Raw genomic sequence first — 16708 nt, 5'->3', positions numbered from 1 at the left:
TATCAAAATGCCACTATGCACTTTTAAAGCTACAATGAAGATACACAATACAAAAGATACCAGAAGGAAATCGGTTATGCAGACGTTGAAGTAATGTTTTTGAAAAATATGTGCTGCGTTTAATGCGCAACCTTGTAACTGTGTCGCAGATTTGTTTGAGATGCAATGTTTAGTGCATCCAGAACCTTGCTAGTGCCCATATTTGTGTTCATTAAAAACTAAATCACGTCATCAAAATTTTAATTTTCCAGTTGTACATAGATCTACTTCTTTACGTCTTAAATGTCTTGTAGTAATGAGGACATGACTCTCATCTGACCTCTTGTGTTTTTAACCCTTTCACAGCCCCGGAAACTGAGCGATAACCTGGTTCAGCATTTCTTACTTCCCGACGAAACTCCCCCAATACTCGAAGCAGAGATGGCACTCCGAGCAGAGCAACTGGTGAATGGGGAACGAAGTCGCCACACCACAATGACAGAGAAGAAAACGTCCTCTCCCAGGAGGATAATGTCACCTGAACCAAACTATCAGAATACAGACTCTAAACCCACCTCTCCAGAAATCAATGGCCAGGAACAGGCTTCCAGTATAGAAAGTAATTTAGAAAAGTCTTCAGCGCTTCCAGTGGAAAAAGACAGGAAGGAAGAGGTCAAGTTACAAAAGGGATTTAATGCAGTGAAACAGGAAGTGAAAAAGTTTAGGCAAGAGACAGATGGTCAACTAGTAACCCCAATAAGAGAGGAACCCAAGGTACCAGTGGTACGTAGCAATCACTACAGTAAAAAGCGACTGTAAAAATACACATTCATTTACAGAACCATACATGTACCAGTAAAACTGGCATTGTTTTTCAGTGAATGCTGTCATAGAGATCGTTTTTTGGAACTCTACCTTTGGGGTGGAGTAAAATTTGGAAAACAATAATGTTAGGAAACTAAAGGTTTTTCAATGAAAACGTATCACGTATTAGGATGAAAATGCCACATCGACACTCATACGTATTTGTCGCTAACTCAGTATTCCATTTCCTATCATGTGCCAAAGATTGCAGTAATAGAGAGCATTTTTAAGTCTCCAATTTCAGTGGAGGAAAACACTTTTACGGATTAACGGCATAAGAATAGCATAACCAATGAGTTTTAACCAAAACTTGTTAGAGTGAACGTGGCCTGAGAAAAGTGATTAATTTCATCGTCTTTCCTTCACTCTTAGGCCACATCCACATTAATTCATCTAGGTTGAAAAATGTGTCTTTGTTTTATAATGTCATTGTTTTCCAAAGTACAGTACATGGACCATTTTTCTAAAGTCTCCGATTTAGGTGAAGGAAACGATGTTCAATGATGAGAGCCGTAAACGTTGCAACTTCAATGCGCTTTTGACTGTAACATATTAGTTTTGACGTGGCATCAGAAAATGTCTACTTTTCATCGGGTTCCGGATAAATTCGAACCAAAGTCTTCTCTGCGCTCTTAGGCCGCATCCACACTAATACGTCTTGGGTTGAAAACTCAGTTTTCCATTTCCTTTCATTATATTTGACCAAGGTATGTGCGATACTACAGAGCGCAGCCACATCCATACATCTCCAGCCACATCCATACATCTCCAGCCACATCCATACATCTCCAGCCACATCCATACTAAATTGTTTTCTTTGGAATCTCTTTCAGTTTCCTAATACCATAATTTTCCAAAGCATGAGGAAATGAAGAGCGATTTTTGAAACGCAAAATGTTTGGTGAAGGAAAACGTTGTTCTAGACGAGAGGCGTAAACATGGTGAAATTAATGTGTGTTCAAATGAAAATATGTTAATGTGGGCCTCTGTTGTTGGTAAAGCACCATTGTAGTGTGGATGAGAGGTATAAATATAGCAAAACAAGTGTGTTTTCAACCAAAAACGTATTAGTGTGGACTTTGCTTATGAAAAAAAAAAATGTTTTCATGAAGGTTTGGGTAAATTTGAAACCAACATTAAAAATTAAATACACTAATATATTTTTTGGTTGAAAACGTAATTTTAGGTTTCCTAACACCATTGTTTGCCAAGTATGCAGTACTAGAGAGTGTTGTTGAGAGTCTCAGTTTTTGGTGGGACAAGATGTGCACTTTCAATCAGAAATGTATTAGTTTTGATTGAATTTGTATTTAGTTTAATTGGCCTTAAAAATAAATTTGTATACCACTTTTCACAACATACATAATTTCAAAGCAGCTTTACAGAAAATTATGATTTAACAAAATCATATGGCGTACAGTGCAAAGTGTACCTTAAAATAAATGATAAAATAAATAAGTAAATAATATTTGTATTTAAACCCCCTGTGAGCAAGCTAAAGGCGATCTTCAATGGTTCTTTGCAGCACCTTAGGTTCAGCTTTATTTTCAAGAGCCATTTTTCCATGTATGTGGTTCTTGAATTGAGCTATGTGGTATTTTGGAGATTAAAAATGTCATGATGTTACATTATTGGTTCTAAAGGCCCATCTTTAAAGCACCAGTACATACTGTAGATGATTTTCTGAAGTACTAGACTCTGAAGGTTGTGGTGAAATGTTCTTCAGTGGCATCCAACAGTGAAACCATGTTTTGGTTCCAATTAGAACCTTGGAAGACTCTGTTCTGACTGAAAAACATAATTGTCAGTATCCACATCTCAACTCTAATTTCCTGTCTCTATCTCTCCACAGAGGGATGTATGGTATGAAGCTGGCAAGGTGTGGTATTTTCATAAAGACGGCTTTTCACTCGGTTAGTCACCATCTCTTTTACCTTTGGTTGGGTGTCCAACCTGACACTGAAAAAGAGAAGTCAATGAAGTCACTGTTGAAATAAATGACATGCACTGGAATTTGAAGTAGTTCTGCTGTTGTTCTGGTTATCAGTCCCTGAATTTGAACACTACTTGAACAGCTCTCCTGTGGCATTGAGTTGCTAAGGTTATTAATAGCATGGTATCTTGGAGGATACTATATTTACATATGGCCTTATTATTGTTTTCAGGAACATTCCAGAGATCATTGTTTTCATGCCATCAAAAAAACTAAGTCCCCTCACCCTTTCAGCTTTGCAATGCACCATTCTAAAATATTCAAAGAATTCTTAGTGTTCTCTAAAGCACCATAAACTCTTTTGTTTTGTTTTTTAAAGACAACATTTTGTAAATATGAAATGAGATCTATAACATGAACACAAAGTATTTGATTTACATGGAGCACTAACCTCTAACTTCCCCTGCCTCTCTAATTGGTTGGGTTCTTATATTTGTAACAGCCACTCATCTGAAGCCAGACGAGGGCACCACAGAGCTGCCTGACGGCAGGGTGAGGGTTCGACTAGAGTCAGACGGATCCATCCATGATGTAACCCAATATGAGATTGAAAAGGTGACATTGAAACACTTTTAACATGTATCATCATATGGTGAGTTTGACCAGTGCTGACCTCTGTTGATGTTTGTGTTTAGCTGAATCCACCTGAGCTGGACCTCTGTGAGGACTTGAGCGATCTTGTGAGCGTGAACGAGTCGAGTGCCCTTCACACTTTGACCAATCGAGCTAAAGGGTATCACCCTCTCACCTATGCTGGACCCAACCTGCTGGCGATGTGGCCTCCTCTGTCTCCACCTGGCAAGGTATCATTGCCGTCTATTGGATGTTGTGACCTGTAAAATTACACATTTAGTTCTACTTGTATAGTAGTTTATGATACAGTATCACATACATATATTAAAGAAGTAGTTCTTTCATCAGTAACTCGCCCTCATGTATTGTTCCAAACACGTATGGTTTTCTTTCACCTATGAAACACAAAATAAGATGGTACATAGAATGATCCGAGCTTTTCTGTTCCATACATTGAAAAGTTGATTGCGATTTATACTGTCAAGCTCAATAAAAAGATAAAGAAGCACCATTAAAGTAGTCCATACTTGTTGTAATCCAAGTCTTCCGACACTATATACAATAGCTTTGGAAAATGGTAGATCTAGATGAACAGATTGAAATGTAAGTCATTATTCACTGATAATCCTCCCTCCCGCCACAGCTCAGAAATCTTATTCATGCTTATGTACAATTGAAAAATTGCAATTTTATACGCGTCACACCTGGTCTGACGTCTTTGACGGCAAATGTCATTGTTATGTGAGAGGTCAATAGAGCATGGACTAGGTTTGGTGCATTAAACAGCCTTTTTGGGCTGTTTTTCTTTTTGTCTTAGGGGCTTCGGAGTAGAAGCTGGGAGTCCTGGGAGGCCCCTGGCCCTCTGCAGGCTCTGGTGAGGAGGTTGTATGTGTCCATGGTGAGCCAGCGGAAAGACCAGACACTGGTGGCTTTGGGCCGCAGTGGCACGGGCAAGACCACTTCCTGTCAGTCATTTTCACAGGAGCTGCTCAAACAAGCAGGCACTGCTGGAGGAAGCCTGACCTGTGAGTGGAACTCAGTTTATAACTCCTGTCCAATAAACCCCATAAAAAAAAACAGGACACAAATGTTACCCTGGGAGATGCATAAGATCCAAAATATTACTTAAAGGGATAAAATAATGATTCTGTCATTATTTACTCCAAATTCCAAATTCATATGCTGTTTAGTTTTGTCCCTTGGAAAACAAAAGGATTGCGTTATAAGCTTACACCAAATCCAAAATTTAAGTCATTATTCATTGAAAATCTTCCCAGATCTGTGTGCATACTAATCATTCTGTCCGATTTGTGCAGCTCAAAAGAACGATTTGTTAGCAGATCTGTTGATTTTATGTAAAGAAAGACTTCAAATTTGAATCAAGGCAATTTGCAAAAGATTATCACAGATCCAGATGACAACTGATAACATTAGTGTGATATTATGGTACTGTGAACTCTTTTAATATAGCGGTAAGTGATATTGCATTAACTTCAGAATAAATGCTGGTGTCCATTATTGATATATTACACGTAGTAATTTGGGCAATTTGGGTAGGAGTGCCGACATGTAGTCTATCCCATAGCATTTCTAGGGGCTTAGTGAAGGGTCAATGGATTCCGTCCTTTAGTAAAACTTTACCCCCCTGAAAATCATTGTGTATTTTGCTCACTGGCTGAATTTGATTTGCCTGCCATAGTCATTATTTAGCCTCTGGGTGCTGTTTACGGGCTCCTGTTCCAGTAATTGTAAAAGCATCTTCCTCTCACAGTGTGATATGTTGTGCTCCACTGAAAATCAGAGTGCTTGTGTGTAAATATGTATGGCTGTGTTAAGTGATAGCTGAAACACTGCAATAGTTTAGAGGCTTTTACCCCATTTGTTTGTTGTCACTTTGAATGTTGTGAAATGGGATTTTTGTGTGTGTGTGTGCGTGTGTGTAACTGCAGTAGAGCGGCTGCAGGCAGTGTTTACTGTGCTGCGCTCTTTCGGGTGTGTCAGTTCTGCTCACAGTGAGGCCTCCACCCGATTCGCTATGGTGCTGTCTCTGGACTTCAACCACGCTGGACTCGCAGCTGCTGCACACCTGCAGGTATCTATCACACTCTCTCTCTCTCTCTCTCTCTCTCTCTCTGTCTCTCTCTCTCTCTCTCTCTCGCTCTCACTCAATAAAGCTTTTTATTTACAGCCCTAAATATAAATGTAATTGAACAGAGGTTCATGTTTTACAAAATTGGCTATATTATCTCGTAAAAGAAAAGTGATAGGTAGAAGGCAGATTGATGTCATATTTTAAGGGAAATTATGAAATAATTTGAAAATAAAACATCTATCGTCTATCTCTCCATCCATCCATTGTTCTATCATTTTATCTATCTGTCTGTCTCTGTCTGTCCATCCATCCAGATGTCCCTGCTCCTGTCTGCTTCTCTCACTCACACTTTATTAATGTTCTTTCTCTCTGTCTGTTTCAGACCATGCTGCTGGAGAAATGGCGGGTGTGTCAGAGGCCGGAGGGAGAGAGTAACTTCCTGGTGTTCTCACAGATGCTGGCAGGCCTCAGCGTGGACATGAGGTCAGTTCAGTCTCTGAATGTGAGCTCGCAGCACTAACACATTGCAGCCGGTTGCTGCTTGTATTGTGAAGCCTTTCTCTTGCTTCCTGTCTTCCCTGATCACACATCATTATTAGATGCAGAAGACAAAGTTACCCATTATTAAACCTCAGATCATTCCCCCTATTGTTAGGGGTTTGTTTTGAATTCAGCTTCCCCTCTGAGGCACGCACATGGTCTTCTGTAAACTCTACTTGGCAGAATGCCTGTATTTTTTTTAGAGCTTTTCTTTAAAGCAAAAGCTCCAGAGAGCTTAAGAGGCAAGCTCTGGTCTGATGTCATTTCCTGTGTAAATCCAAGTGTAACTGTCTTGTTCTCTCAACACAGGACTAAACTACAGCTGCACCAGCTAAAGGAGCACAACTCATTTGGTATTACATGCCCCACCAAGGTATGATCTATTTATTAAAAGAGTGAAATAAAGACATGCAAGACATTTCAGGGTTTTAGCCTAGACACATAAAGCTTTAGTGCTCATATGGGAGAAATTCGAGTTGGCTTTGCAACACTTCCTGATACCCCTCTCTTCCAAATAATTTCATGGCCTAAAATAAAATCTATATTGTTTTCTGAAATTAAATTAAAGAAAAACAAATAGCTTTTCTTTTCTTAGGGTTTATAGACATACAGCCATACAAACCTATTATTTTTCATATTCACTTTAGGTGGATGAAAAGCAAAGAGCTTCTGTGGGTTTTGGGAAACTGCTGGCTGCCATGAACACATTAGGATTCTCAATGGATGAGCAGAAAGCCATTTGGCATGTTTTGGCAACAATATACCATCTCGGGGTCGCAGGAGCATGCAGAGGTAAGTCAGGGCTACATCCATGGTCTGTTTGGCTAATCATTTTTAAGGGTTCAAATATTATTTTGTTGTGGCCTGATTGGGATATTTATATTTTTTTTATATTTTGAGGCTTAATTAGCCATTTTGTACATATTAAACTTTATCTGAAGGCTCGTAGATTTGTGATATAATTGGCACATTTTGTGGGATAAATGCTCCAGCAGATTCACCCTCAGTGCTGTGTTTATAGTGTTGCACACTTCATGGCACTTATCAGTATATTGTCCTATGTATGCTTTTCTATAAACAGAATTATTAATAATTAATTTTAAATTCTAATGATGAATGTTGTAATTTGATTTAGAATAAATATGGAATAATCGCGATGTATCAGTGAATCATTTTTACACCCCCTAGTATTTTGTCATATATTGAATAGAAACAATACATGGCCCTGGGATGCACAACACCAAAAAAAATAAAATAAATAAAAATAAAAGCTTGAAACACAAATAAATGAAGCCACAACACAACAAATTTAATTTTCTTAATTTCATTGTGGTGTGGCTCTTTATGTTGTGGCTTCATTTATTTGTGTTGTGGCTTTTTCATTGTTTTGTGGCTTTTTAAGGTTGTGACTTAATATTTGTTGTGGTGTGGCTTTTCCATTGTGTTCTTACTCACATTCGTTGTGTTGTGGCTTTTTTTAGTTGTGTTGTGGCTTTTTTTAGTTGTGTTGTGGCTTTTTTTGTTGTGTTGTGGCTTTTCCATTTTGTTTGGGTTAATTTAATTGTGTTGTGGCTTTTTCGTTGTGTTGTGGCTCACTTTCGTTGTGTTGTGACTCACTTTCGTTGTGTTGTGGCTCACATTCGTTGTGTTGTGGCTCACTTTCGTTGTGTTGTGGCTCACTTTCGTTGTGTTGTGGCTCACATTCGTTGTGTTGTGGCTCACTTTCGTTGTGTTGTGGCTCAATTTGATTGTGCTGTGGCTTTTTTAGGTTGTGGCTTAATATTTGTTATGTTGTGGCTTTTCCGTTTTGTTTGGGTTAATTTCATTGTGTTGAGGCTTGATTTTGTTATACTTTTTGTTGTGTGTTTTTTCCATTGAGTTTCAGTATATTTCCATTGGTTTTTTTGTTCAGCTTTTAATTGCTTTGTCAATTTTGTTGAGATGTGCACCCCTAGAACACTGTAGTAAAAAAGTGAATCCTCTCTTTTCCTCTGTTCTGTGGCTCCAGTGGGCCGTAAGCAGTTTATGAGTTTTGACAGTGCTCAGACAGCCAGTGCCATCCTGGGCTGTGAGGGGGAAGAGCTCCATACGGCCGTCTTCAAACACCACTTGAGACAGTTACTGCAGAGAGCGACTGGAAGCTTCAGAGAGAGACACTCAACTGATGAACCAGAGGAAGGTATGGGAGACAGTGTGACACTGTTAAAATACTACTAGAATCATTCATCCTCAAAGCATAAGCGTAACAATTTTACAAGATTTCTTTCTTCTAATTATGAACGTCATACATGTTCAAACACAGACAAAATTTGTTTAACTTAAAACTAAGGAAGCAATTTAAATGTGTGTGTGTGTGTGTGTGTGTGTGTGTGTGTGTGTGTGTGTGTGTGTGTGTGTGTGTGTGTGTGTGTGTGTGTGTGTGTGTGTGTGTGTGTGTGTGTGTGTGTGTGTGTGTGTGTGTGTGTGTGTGTGTGTCAGGTCCCAAACTGAGTCCTGTTCAGTGTGTACAGGGCATGGCTGCTGGGCTCTATGAGGAACTCTTTACCACTATTGTGTCTCTCATTAACAGGTAAATACACATTTATAGCAGTAGCTCTTGATCTGTATCAATTAGGCATCAAATTGAATCGACCTTGCAGTTTTGTGGTTCTTTTTATATGTAGTCATTTATATTGTGTGCATCTGGTCTTTTGCCATGTCTGCCCCTTCTCATTAGAGTGCTGCACTCTCAGCAGCTAACGCTGGCCTCTGTGATCGTGGTGGACACCCCGGGCCTGAGGAACCCCAGACACAGCGGAGAGGACCGGGCTGCTGGCTTCTCTGAACTCTGCCACAACTACTTACATGAGAGACTGCTGGAGCACTACTACAATCATACATTCTCACACACACTGGAGAGATACACACAGGTACCACACTGATTCCACCGTGTGTGTGTGTGTGTGTGTACACGTGTACGCGTGTGTGTGTGTGTGTGTGTGTGTGACAAGGAGTGTCCTGGTTCTGTATAGACAGACTTTTGACTATCAGTATTTTAAGTCTGGTCCACAGTGTAGCTTGTTCTGACCAGGAACTGGACCAACTTAGTCAGCAAAAGATGACCTGACTTGTCTGTGCGCAAGACTAGGAGTGACCATGTATAACTTTTGTATAATAATTACTAATTTTGATCCTTTCGGAATAACTTTGAAACTCTTGATAGGAAGGAGTGCCTGTGGACTTTTCCGCACCTGAGACGAGTCCTTCAGAGGTGGTGTCTGCAGTTGACCAGCCCGGACTGCAGGTATCACTCACTGATTCACAACACACTTTATACAGATGATGGTGATGCCTGTAGCTTCACCACATGTGTGTGTTTTCAGGTGCGAGGGTCAGAGGGTGACTCTCGTGGACTCTTGTGGGTTCTGGATGAAGAGATGGTCACTCCTGGTTCCACAGAGAGCTCGGTTCTGGAAAGAGTGTGTCAATACTTCAGTGGGACAGGTACTACTTCCGAATCAGTAATAATTCCTTGCTGAAAATCTAGCTTAAAGTGATCGTTCAACCAAAATTTAAATTTCGCTACTCATTTACTCACCCTCATGCCATCCCAGGAGTGTGTGACTTTCTTTCTTCTGCTGAATACAAACAATGATTTTTAGAAGAATATATCAGCTCTGTAGGTCCATACAATGCAAGTGAATGGTGACCAGAACTTTGAAGCTTCAAAAAGCACATAAAGCATAATAAAAGTAATCCATACGACTTCAGTGGTTTAATATATGTCTTCTGAAACAATGGGATTACTTTTATTCTTCCTTCATGTGCTTTTTGGAGCTTGAAATGTCTGGTCACCATTCACTTGCATTATATGGACATACAGAGCTGAAATATTCTTCTTAAAATCATTGTTAGTGTTCAGCAGAACACAGTAAGCCATACACATTTGGGATGGCATCAGGGTGAGTAAATGATGAGAACATTTTTGGGTGAACTAGTACTTTAAACTGTTTATGCTGGTTTTAGCTGGTTTAAACTGATTTAGCTAGTCGGCCAGCTGGAGTCCCAGCCGGACAAATGCCCTAAACCCCTCTAAAGCCAACCAGCTAAGACCCGGAAACCAGTTTAGACTGGTTTAAGCTTTTTTCAGCAAAGTTTTGACCTAGAAATGGTCCTTGAGGTATCAGGAGATTTTTCCCTCTGTTTATCAGGTGTAACATCTATCTGTTTCCTCTCTTCTAAGTGCGTCAATGTGAGCAGCCTCTGCAGTGTGAGATTGCTCATCTGATGGGTTCTGATCCGGTCCGCTATGATCTTTCTGGCTGGTTCAGTCTGGTCCAGAGCAATCCATCTGTCCTTAATGCCAGTTCCCTGCTGCAGAATTCCTCAGTGTAAGAGAATATATATGATCATGTGTATAAAGTCTGTGATTACTATAAGCAATTTCTGTGTAAACATGCAGCAATTAAGATTTCAGTATACTTCAATTGGCAAATTGTACATTATCAATATCTGTTCATGGTTGGATTGGTTTCATACAAATTGTGAACCATACTGGATTTGCAAATGAACTTGAAACAAGAGTTTTGAAGTTCAGAAAACCAAACTGTGATTTTGGGTTTGTATCAAAAGCTCTAGTGTTAAAAAACGTAATTCTCTCGCTCTTTTCTTGTCTCAGTGGAGTGGTGAAGGCCCTGTTTGGTCCGCGGGCATCAGTACCTCCTCTCTGTCGGGGTTTGGGTGGTGTTGAGGGTGTGTCGCAGCGCTCGTTGCAGAGGAGTGGCACAGTGCGCAAGACTCTGAGCTGTGGGATGGCGGCCCTCAGGAGACATTCTCACTGCATCTCAGTCAAACTGCAGGCGGTGAGAATTCACACTCTTTCACTCTAATGACCTGTTCCCCTGGAATCAAATAATCAACTTTTAATTTGACATCTGTGCGTTTCTTTAATCCCTGGGGTTTATTTTAATTAAACCTAACATATTTTCACTTTTTTTCTTTTTGTTATATGAAGGTAAAACTGACTTAGAAACTGTTTACAATGCTTTCATCATTTGTTTTCAACTTACTTTCAAATTTCATTGTTTTACCCTTGTCCCAGACTTTCAGTCTTGGGTTATGTCCACATTAATCCGGATACATTTTCCAAAAGTTGTTTTACAAAAGTTGCTCGTCCACACTGAAATGTCTGAAAACGCTTAAATTGCCTTACTGCGCATGTGAAAAGAATAAGAAGTGTGGCCCTGTGTCATTTTCATGTACATTATGAAAAACAATTGTCCTCGTGTTCCACCGCCAGACCGCAATTCATAGGAAACTTCCCATTGCCTTAAAAGGAATGCAATGTGGCGGTTGTATAAAGTCACATTTATCTTTAACAACGCTTTCAAAATGAATAGCAGGCACAACAACGCCGCTACAACATCGGACGCCATTTTCCCTTTCGTCGCAAAAATTAATTTTTCAAATTGATCCATTTGGGAGTTTTCTAACAGCTCTGCTTCCTCTGGACAAAAATGCCATTTCAGTGTGGACGGAAGGGCAAAGCCTATTAGTGTGGACGTGCCTTTATATAATAAATCCATCATAAAAAATTTTTTTTACATTTTTAAAACCATTATAATCTAAACAAAGAGTGAAATAAACATAAACCATTTAAATATTCAGAGTGTCTTTTAATGGGATCATTTTGGCAACCTCATGTCGTTCCGAACCCGTATGACTTGCTTTCTTCCGTGGGACACAAAAGCAGATATTTGTCATTCGAATGTCAGGGATTAACAGATTCCCCATTCACATTCATTGTGTGGAAAAATTAGGCATTCATCAACATTTTCTTTTACTTCTCTTCCTTTTTCCATGGCAGAAAGTAAGTCATATGGGTTTGGAACAACATGAATGTGATCAAATCAAGATTTTTGGTTGAACTGTCCCTTTCTAAAAGTACACTGGGGTTAAAGTGCCCATAGTTGAAGACTATACAACTATTTATGAATTCCATTCATCTTTTATCCATAAACCGCTTTCTGTCTCTCTCTCCGCATGCAGGATGCTCTGGTCAATCTGATTCGGCGAGCACGACCCGTCTTCCTGCAGTGTCTGAATGCCAAGACAGTTGGCAGTGGCTTTGATGTCCCTGCTTTGCGTGTACAGCTGCACTGCACACACCTACTGCCTGCACTACAGCTGTACAGAACAGGTCTCACACACACATATCTATATATAAACACCCTCACACGTTTCTTTTTTTATCACATCCAGTTGACTGCTGTTGTTCTTTACTAAAGCTAATTAGAAGTGTTTACTAAGGATTTGAGCCATGTCTACAGACCAGAATAACATACAGTATAGACTGAGGTGTGGGCTCATTTAAACTGGACCATTAACTCCTTAAACTCTGGCATTTTTGGGCTGCCACCTGCAATTTTTTTTTACCCTAAAATATTAAAGTTCACCATTCACACATACTGTGGACTAACAGTATTTTAGTCATAAGATTGTAAACATATGCATTATTATTTATGAATAACTGGAGTATTTTCTAATAAATTATGAATTAAAAAAAAAATCATCATTTATTAGAAAATACTCCAGTTATTCATAAATAATAATGCATATGTTTACAATCTTATGATTATCAAAAAGTATAAAGATATATAGATTTGTCCTAAATGTGTAAGCGTGTAATTCTGGTTATGTTTACTTTATCTTCCTTGAAAAAATATTATTTGATTCCACTAGATGGCAGCAAATACTAGACATTTATTTTCTCTCTCTCCATCACCTTCCTTCACAAAATACCAATATGAAATGTAGGTGGCGCTTTAATGCATTTTAGTCCTCACAGATGTGCTTGTCCATAGACATTCAATTGTTCTTTCAGTTCATGCCACCCCCATTGTTTCAGCTAATATCTCGGCATCTGAGTGGACTAGATGCTCAAACTAGCTGAGATCGTCCCCATTGCTATGATGTGTAACATTTTATCATCAATAGTCAAAAGAATATTTTTCTAATGATTTGTTTAGCATGCTTTTCCTGCTGGATGGCATATTTTGTTCTGGAAATCTAAGATATAACATTGGATTATTCAGCCAAGCAAGCTCACAGACAAATATAAATTGCTTATTTTGTAGAAGCCTGCCTAAGATAAGAGCAGATATAAAGTTTGTGACTAGTTGGGGCTTACAGTAACAGTGATTGGCTCATAAATCAGACGTTTGTATTTGATGTCTTACAGAAATCATATTTCGCTTTGTGATTCTTTTGACAATCTTTTGAACTGTAATATTAGGCAACAATATAAACTGTTCAGTCTCATTCCTGAAAATTTGAGCTTTCGTTTCATATATGATTTGTCTATTTAAGTGCTATATAAAATTATTTTATTTTTATATTAATATTTTTACCACATTACCTGTAGGTGGAGGTTATTTGTGACATAAGGCCATAATTTACATGACATAAATGCAAAAGAGTTGTTCAGATTCAGATTCTATGCTTTCTAATGTCCTGATAAACACCCTAGCAACCACATAGCAACATGCTATAACCCCACTCAGTATACATACTGCAGGAATAATATTAGTCAAGGTCAGAAAATAACCAGGGCAAAAATACCACCAAACTAAAAAATTAGGGCTGTCAATCTATGAAAATTTTTATCAAATTAATTACATGGTGTCCCGATTATATAATCGTATATACAAATATTTGCTGAGAAAGCCCCTCATATAACAATAATTCAATATATAATGATTATACATATTTATATCAATATATAATTATACATAGTTATCTTTAAATATTATAAAATTATATATATATATATATATATATATATATATATATATATATATATATATATAAAATAAAAAATATTCAGATAATTTAAATGCATTACATTCTTGTAGCAGAACAGTTAATCATTGATAAGACAATACAAAAAGCGGCTTTAGAATACAATGTATTGTTTACTCCATATTATTGATCATAAGTCAATCATTGGCACACAGTTCACAGCAATCCATTTCACAAGTGAATTTGTCAATCAGTTGGAGATTTATTATGAGGGCTTGTTTAAGGACCCCTCAATGAACACCTGCGTCAGACATGCTTGTGTAGTGTCTCGGGTGCGTTGCGTCATAAACATAAAATATTAACTTGACACAGTGACCTAAACATAGTTTAATACTTAATCTTTAAACACATCTTGAGATCCCTTAGATCGGATTTGTGCTCCATCAAGTGTTTTGAACGCAAGAACATAATGCATATTTGTGTTGTTCTGCTTACTGAAGTGTTTTCTTCACTGTATAAACTGCATGTTGCTCATACAGCTGAAGTTTCACTTACTGCCCTCTGGAGTAAACAGGTGGTACTACAAGCTTGCATTTCTCAGGAATCTTCCTTATTATGGTCTGGGGGCATGCGATTAATTGCATACATTTTTTGAACGTTTTGTTTTTAGTAAAATTAATCGCACTGAAATAACACGTTAAATCGTCAGCCCTAGAAAAAAAATATAGATATATTTTTATATATATATATATATAAACTTTTAATTTATGAAATATTATAGGGTGCTTTGATAGCTCAGCGAGTTTTGACGCTGACTACCACACCTGGAGTTGCGAGTTCAAATCCAGGGTGCGCTGAGTGAGTCCAGTCAGGTCTCCTAAGCAACCAAATTGGCCCAGTAGCTAGGGAGGGTAGAGTCACATGGGTTAACATCCTCGTGGTCATGATTAGTGGTTCTCGCTTTCAATGGGCGTGTGGTAAGTTGTGCGTGGATCGCGGAGAGTAGCATGAACTTCTAAATGCTGGGAGTCTCCGCGGTGTCATGCACAACGAGCCACGTGATAAAATGTGCGGATTGACTGTCTTAGAAGTGGAGGCAACTGAGACCACCTGGATTGAGGCGAGTAACCGCACCTTCACAAGGACCTAGTAAGTAGTGGGAATTGGGCATTCCAAATTGGGAGAAAAAGGGGATTAAATATATATATATATATATATATATATATATATATACCCCTGTTTTTCATATGAAACATCTAATGTATTCCTTAATTCTGTTCCAGTCCTATTTCATTATTTTATTTCTTCAGATGGGAAATGTATTTTAATATAAACTGATTCATTGGAGTATTTGATATAAAAGGGTCAATGCACAGTATATGGTGTCAATAATGTGTTTTTTATTATTAGAAAAACAAATGCTATCATAAATATAAATAAGACCACTAGAGATTGTTTTTTATTAGTTTATTTTACTATGCTTGTGGGGACATTTGTTGACATGGATTCCTTTTTTCTTTCTCTCTCTCAGGTTACCCCGAGCACATGTCTTTCAGTGATTTCCGCTGTCGGTTTCAGGCTCTTTCTGCTCCTGTAATGAAGCGTTATGGTTCTGTCTTCATTACTCCAGATGAACGGAAGGTCTGGATGTCCGAAATCACTAATCTTGCCCACCCACGCCTCATTTACCCTATTATAATGTCATAATTTTTTTAAAGATGTCAAATGATGACATTATTTATTTCCCTGTTTATTAACGTGTACATTGATTAGCTGATTTTCACTTTAAAGCCCCCATTGATTGCAGAGCTGATGTTCCAAAAGAGAGACTCACCTCTCTGTTTGTGATTATGTCTCTGTTTATCAGGCTGTGGAGGAATTATTGATCGATCTGGATCTGGACAAGAAAAGCATTGTTTTGGGTGCAAGCAGGGTGAGAGTCTGCCTTGAAAGGAATATTCTGGCTTAGTTTTGTTTAATGCCAATGGATTGCATCTGTGGCATGCTGTCGATAACAACAACAGGAAAGAAAACAATTCTGACATTTGAGATAGTCCACCCAAAAATTACAATTGTGTTAGCATTTACTCACTCTCATGTTGTTCTAAACCATTATGACTTTCTTTCTGTGGAAATTAAACGATATATTATGCAGAATGTTAGCCTCAGGCACCATTCACTTTCATTGCATCTTTTTTTCAATACAATTAAAGTGAATGGTAACTGAGACTAACATTCTGCAATCTCCTTTTGTGTTCCATGGTTTTGAACAAAATGAGAATGTGTAAATAATGACAGATTTTTCAGTTGAACTATCCCTTTAAGTCTTCAGGCCCTTTACACTCTTGTGTGTTTGTGTGTTGTCAGGTGTTTATGAAACGTGGTGTTCTGAAGTATTTAGATCAACAGAGAGATCAGTTGGTGAGCGGTTGGCTCGTTGAGCTTCAAGCCGCCTGTCTGGGTCACGTGGGCCGCCAGAAATACCGCTGCATGAAGGTGAGTCTGGGTTCCATCCTTGGCTGGGACAGCTTAGGTTTCTAGACTTGCTAACAGAGACACAGAAGTCATTTATTTTTACTCAAAGCTCCATCCCCAGTCTATGGGACTGTTCTGCATAATGCATCTTGCATGCGACATGGTTGGCCAATTATAACCGAGGTTATTTCAATAATGGGAAAGTTATTCAAATATGGGAAAGTTAACCCCAAAATTTTAATTCTGTCATCATTTACTCACCCCGAGAGCAAAAACTCTACTCATATCATGCCAAATTTACATGACTTTCATTCTTAAGTTGAAACACAAAAGGAATACAATGCAACCAAAGTGTAAGATATGTTCCATTTACATGTGGTGCAATCAAATGAATAGTTGGGTCATTGTGAATT

At 38.4% G+C, this 16708-nt stretch overlaps 1 protein-coding gene across 2 annotated transcripts in view; it reads left to right on the top strand.

The window, feature by feature from the left end:
• Positions 1-16708, top strand: part of LOC127636634 (unconventional myosin-XVIIIb-like) — a 53015-nt gene that overhangs the window by 8341 nt on the left and 27966 nt on the right. For both annotated transcript variants that reach the window (XM_052117290.1, XM_052117291.1), the window contains 20 exons: positions 346-762; positions 2696-2756; positions 3279-3391; positions 3472-3639; positions 4227-4434; positions 5359-5501; positions 5884-5984; positions 6351-6414; positions 6689-6833; positions 8050-8220; positions 8520-8610; positions 8758-8950; positions 9244-9324; positions 9404-9524; positions 10264-10411; positions 10699-10882; positions 12069-12219; positions 15352-15461; positions 15688-15753; positions 16188-16316. In XM_052117290.1, the coding sequence (XP_051973250.1) occupies positions 346-762; positions 2696-2756; positions 3279-3391; positions 3472-3639; positions 4227-4434; positions 5359-5501; positions 5884-5984; positions 6351-6414; positions 6689-6833; positions 8050-8220; positions 8520-8610; positions 8758-8950; positions 9244-9324; positions 9404-9524; positions 10264-10411; positions 10699-10882; positions 12069-12219; positions 15352-15461; positions 15688-15753; positions 16188-16316 (2865 nt within the window). The remainder of the gene's footprint in view (positions 1-345; positions 763-2695; positions 2757-3278; positions 3392-3471; positions 3640-4226; positions 4435-5358; positions 5502-5883; positions 5985-6350; positions 6415-6688; positions 6834-8049; positions 8221-8519; positions 8611-8757; positions 8951-9243; positions 9325-9403; positions 9525-10263; positions 10412-10698; positions 10883-12068; positions 12220-15351; positions 15462-15687; positions 15754-16187; positions 16317-16708) is intronic.

Source organism: Xyrauchen texanus, chromosome 44 (genome assembly GCF_025860055.1).
Source record: "Xyrauchen texanus isolate HMW12.3.18 chromosome 44, RBS_HiC_50CHRs, whole genome shotgun sequence".
Classification (NCBI taxonomy): Eukaryota; Metazoa; Chordata; class Actinopteri; order Cypriniformes; family Catostomidae; genus Xyrauchen; species Xyrauchen texanus.
This window is presented reverse-complemented; position numbering and strand designations above follow the sequence as displayed.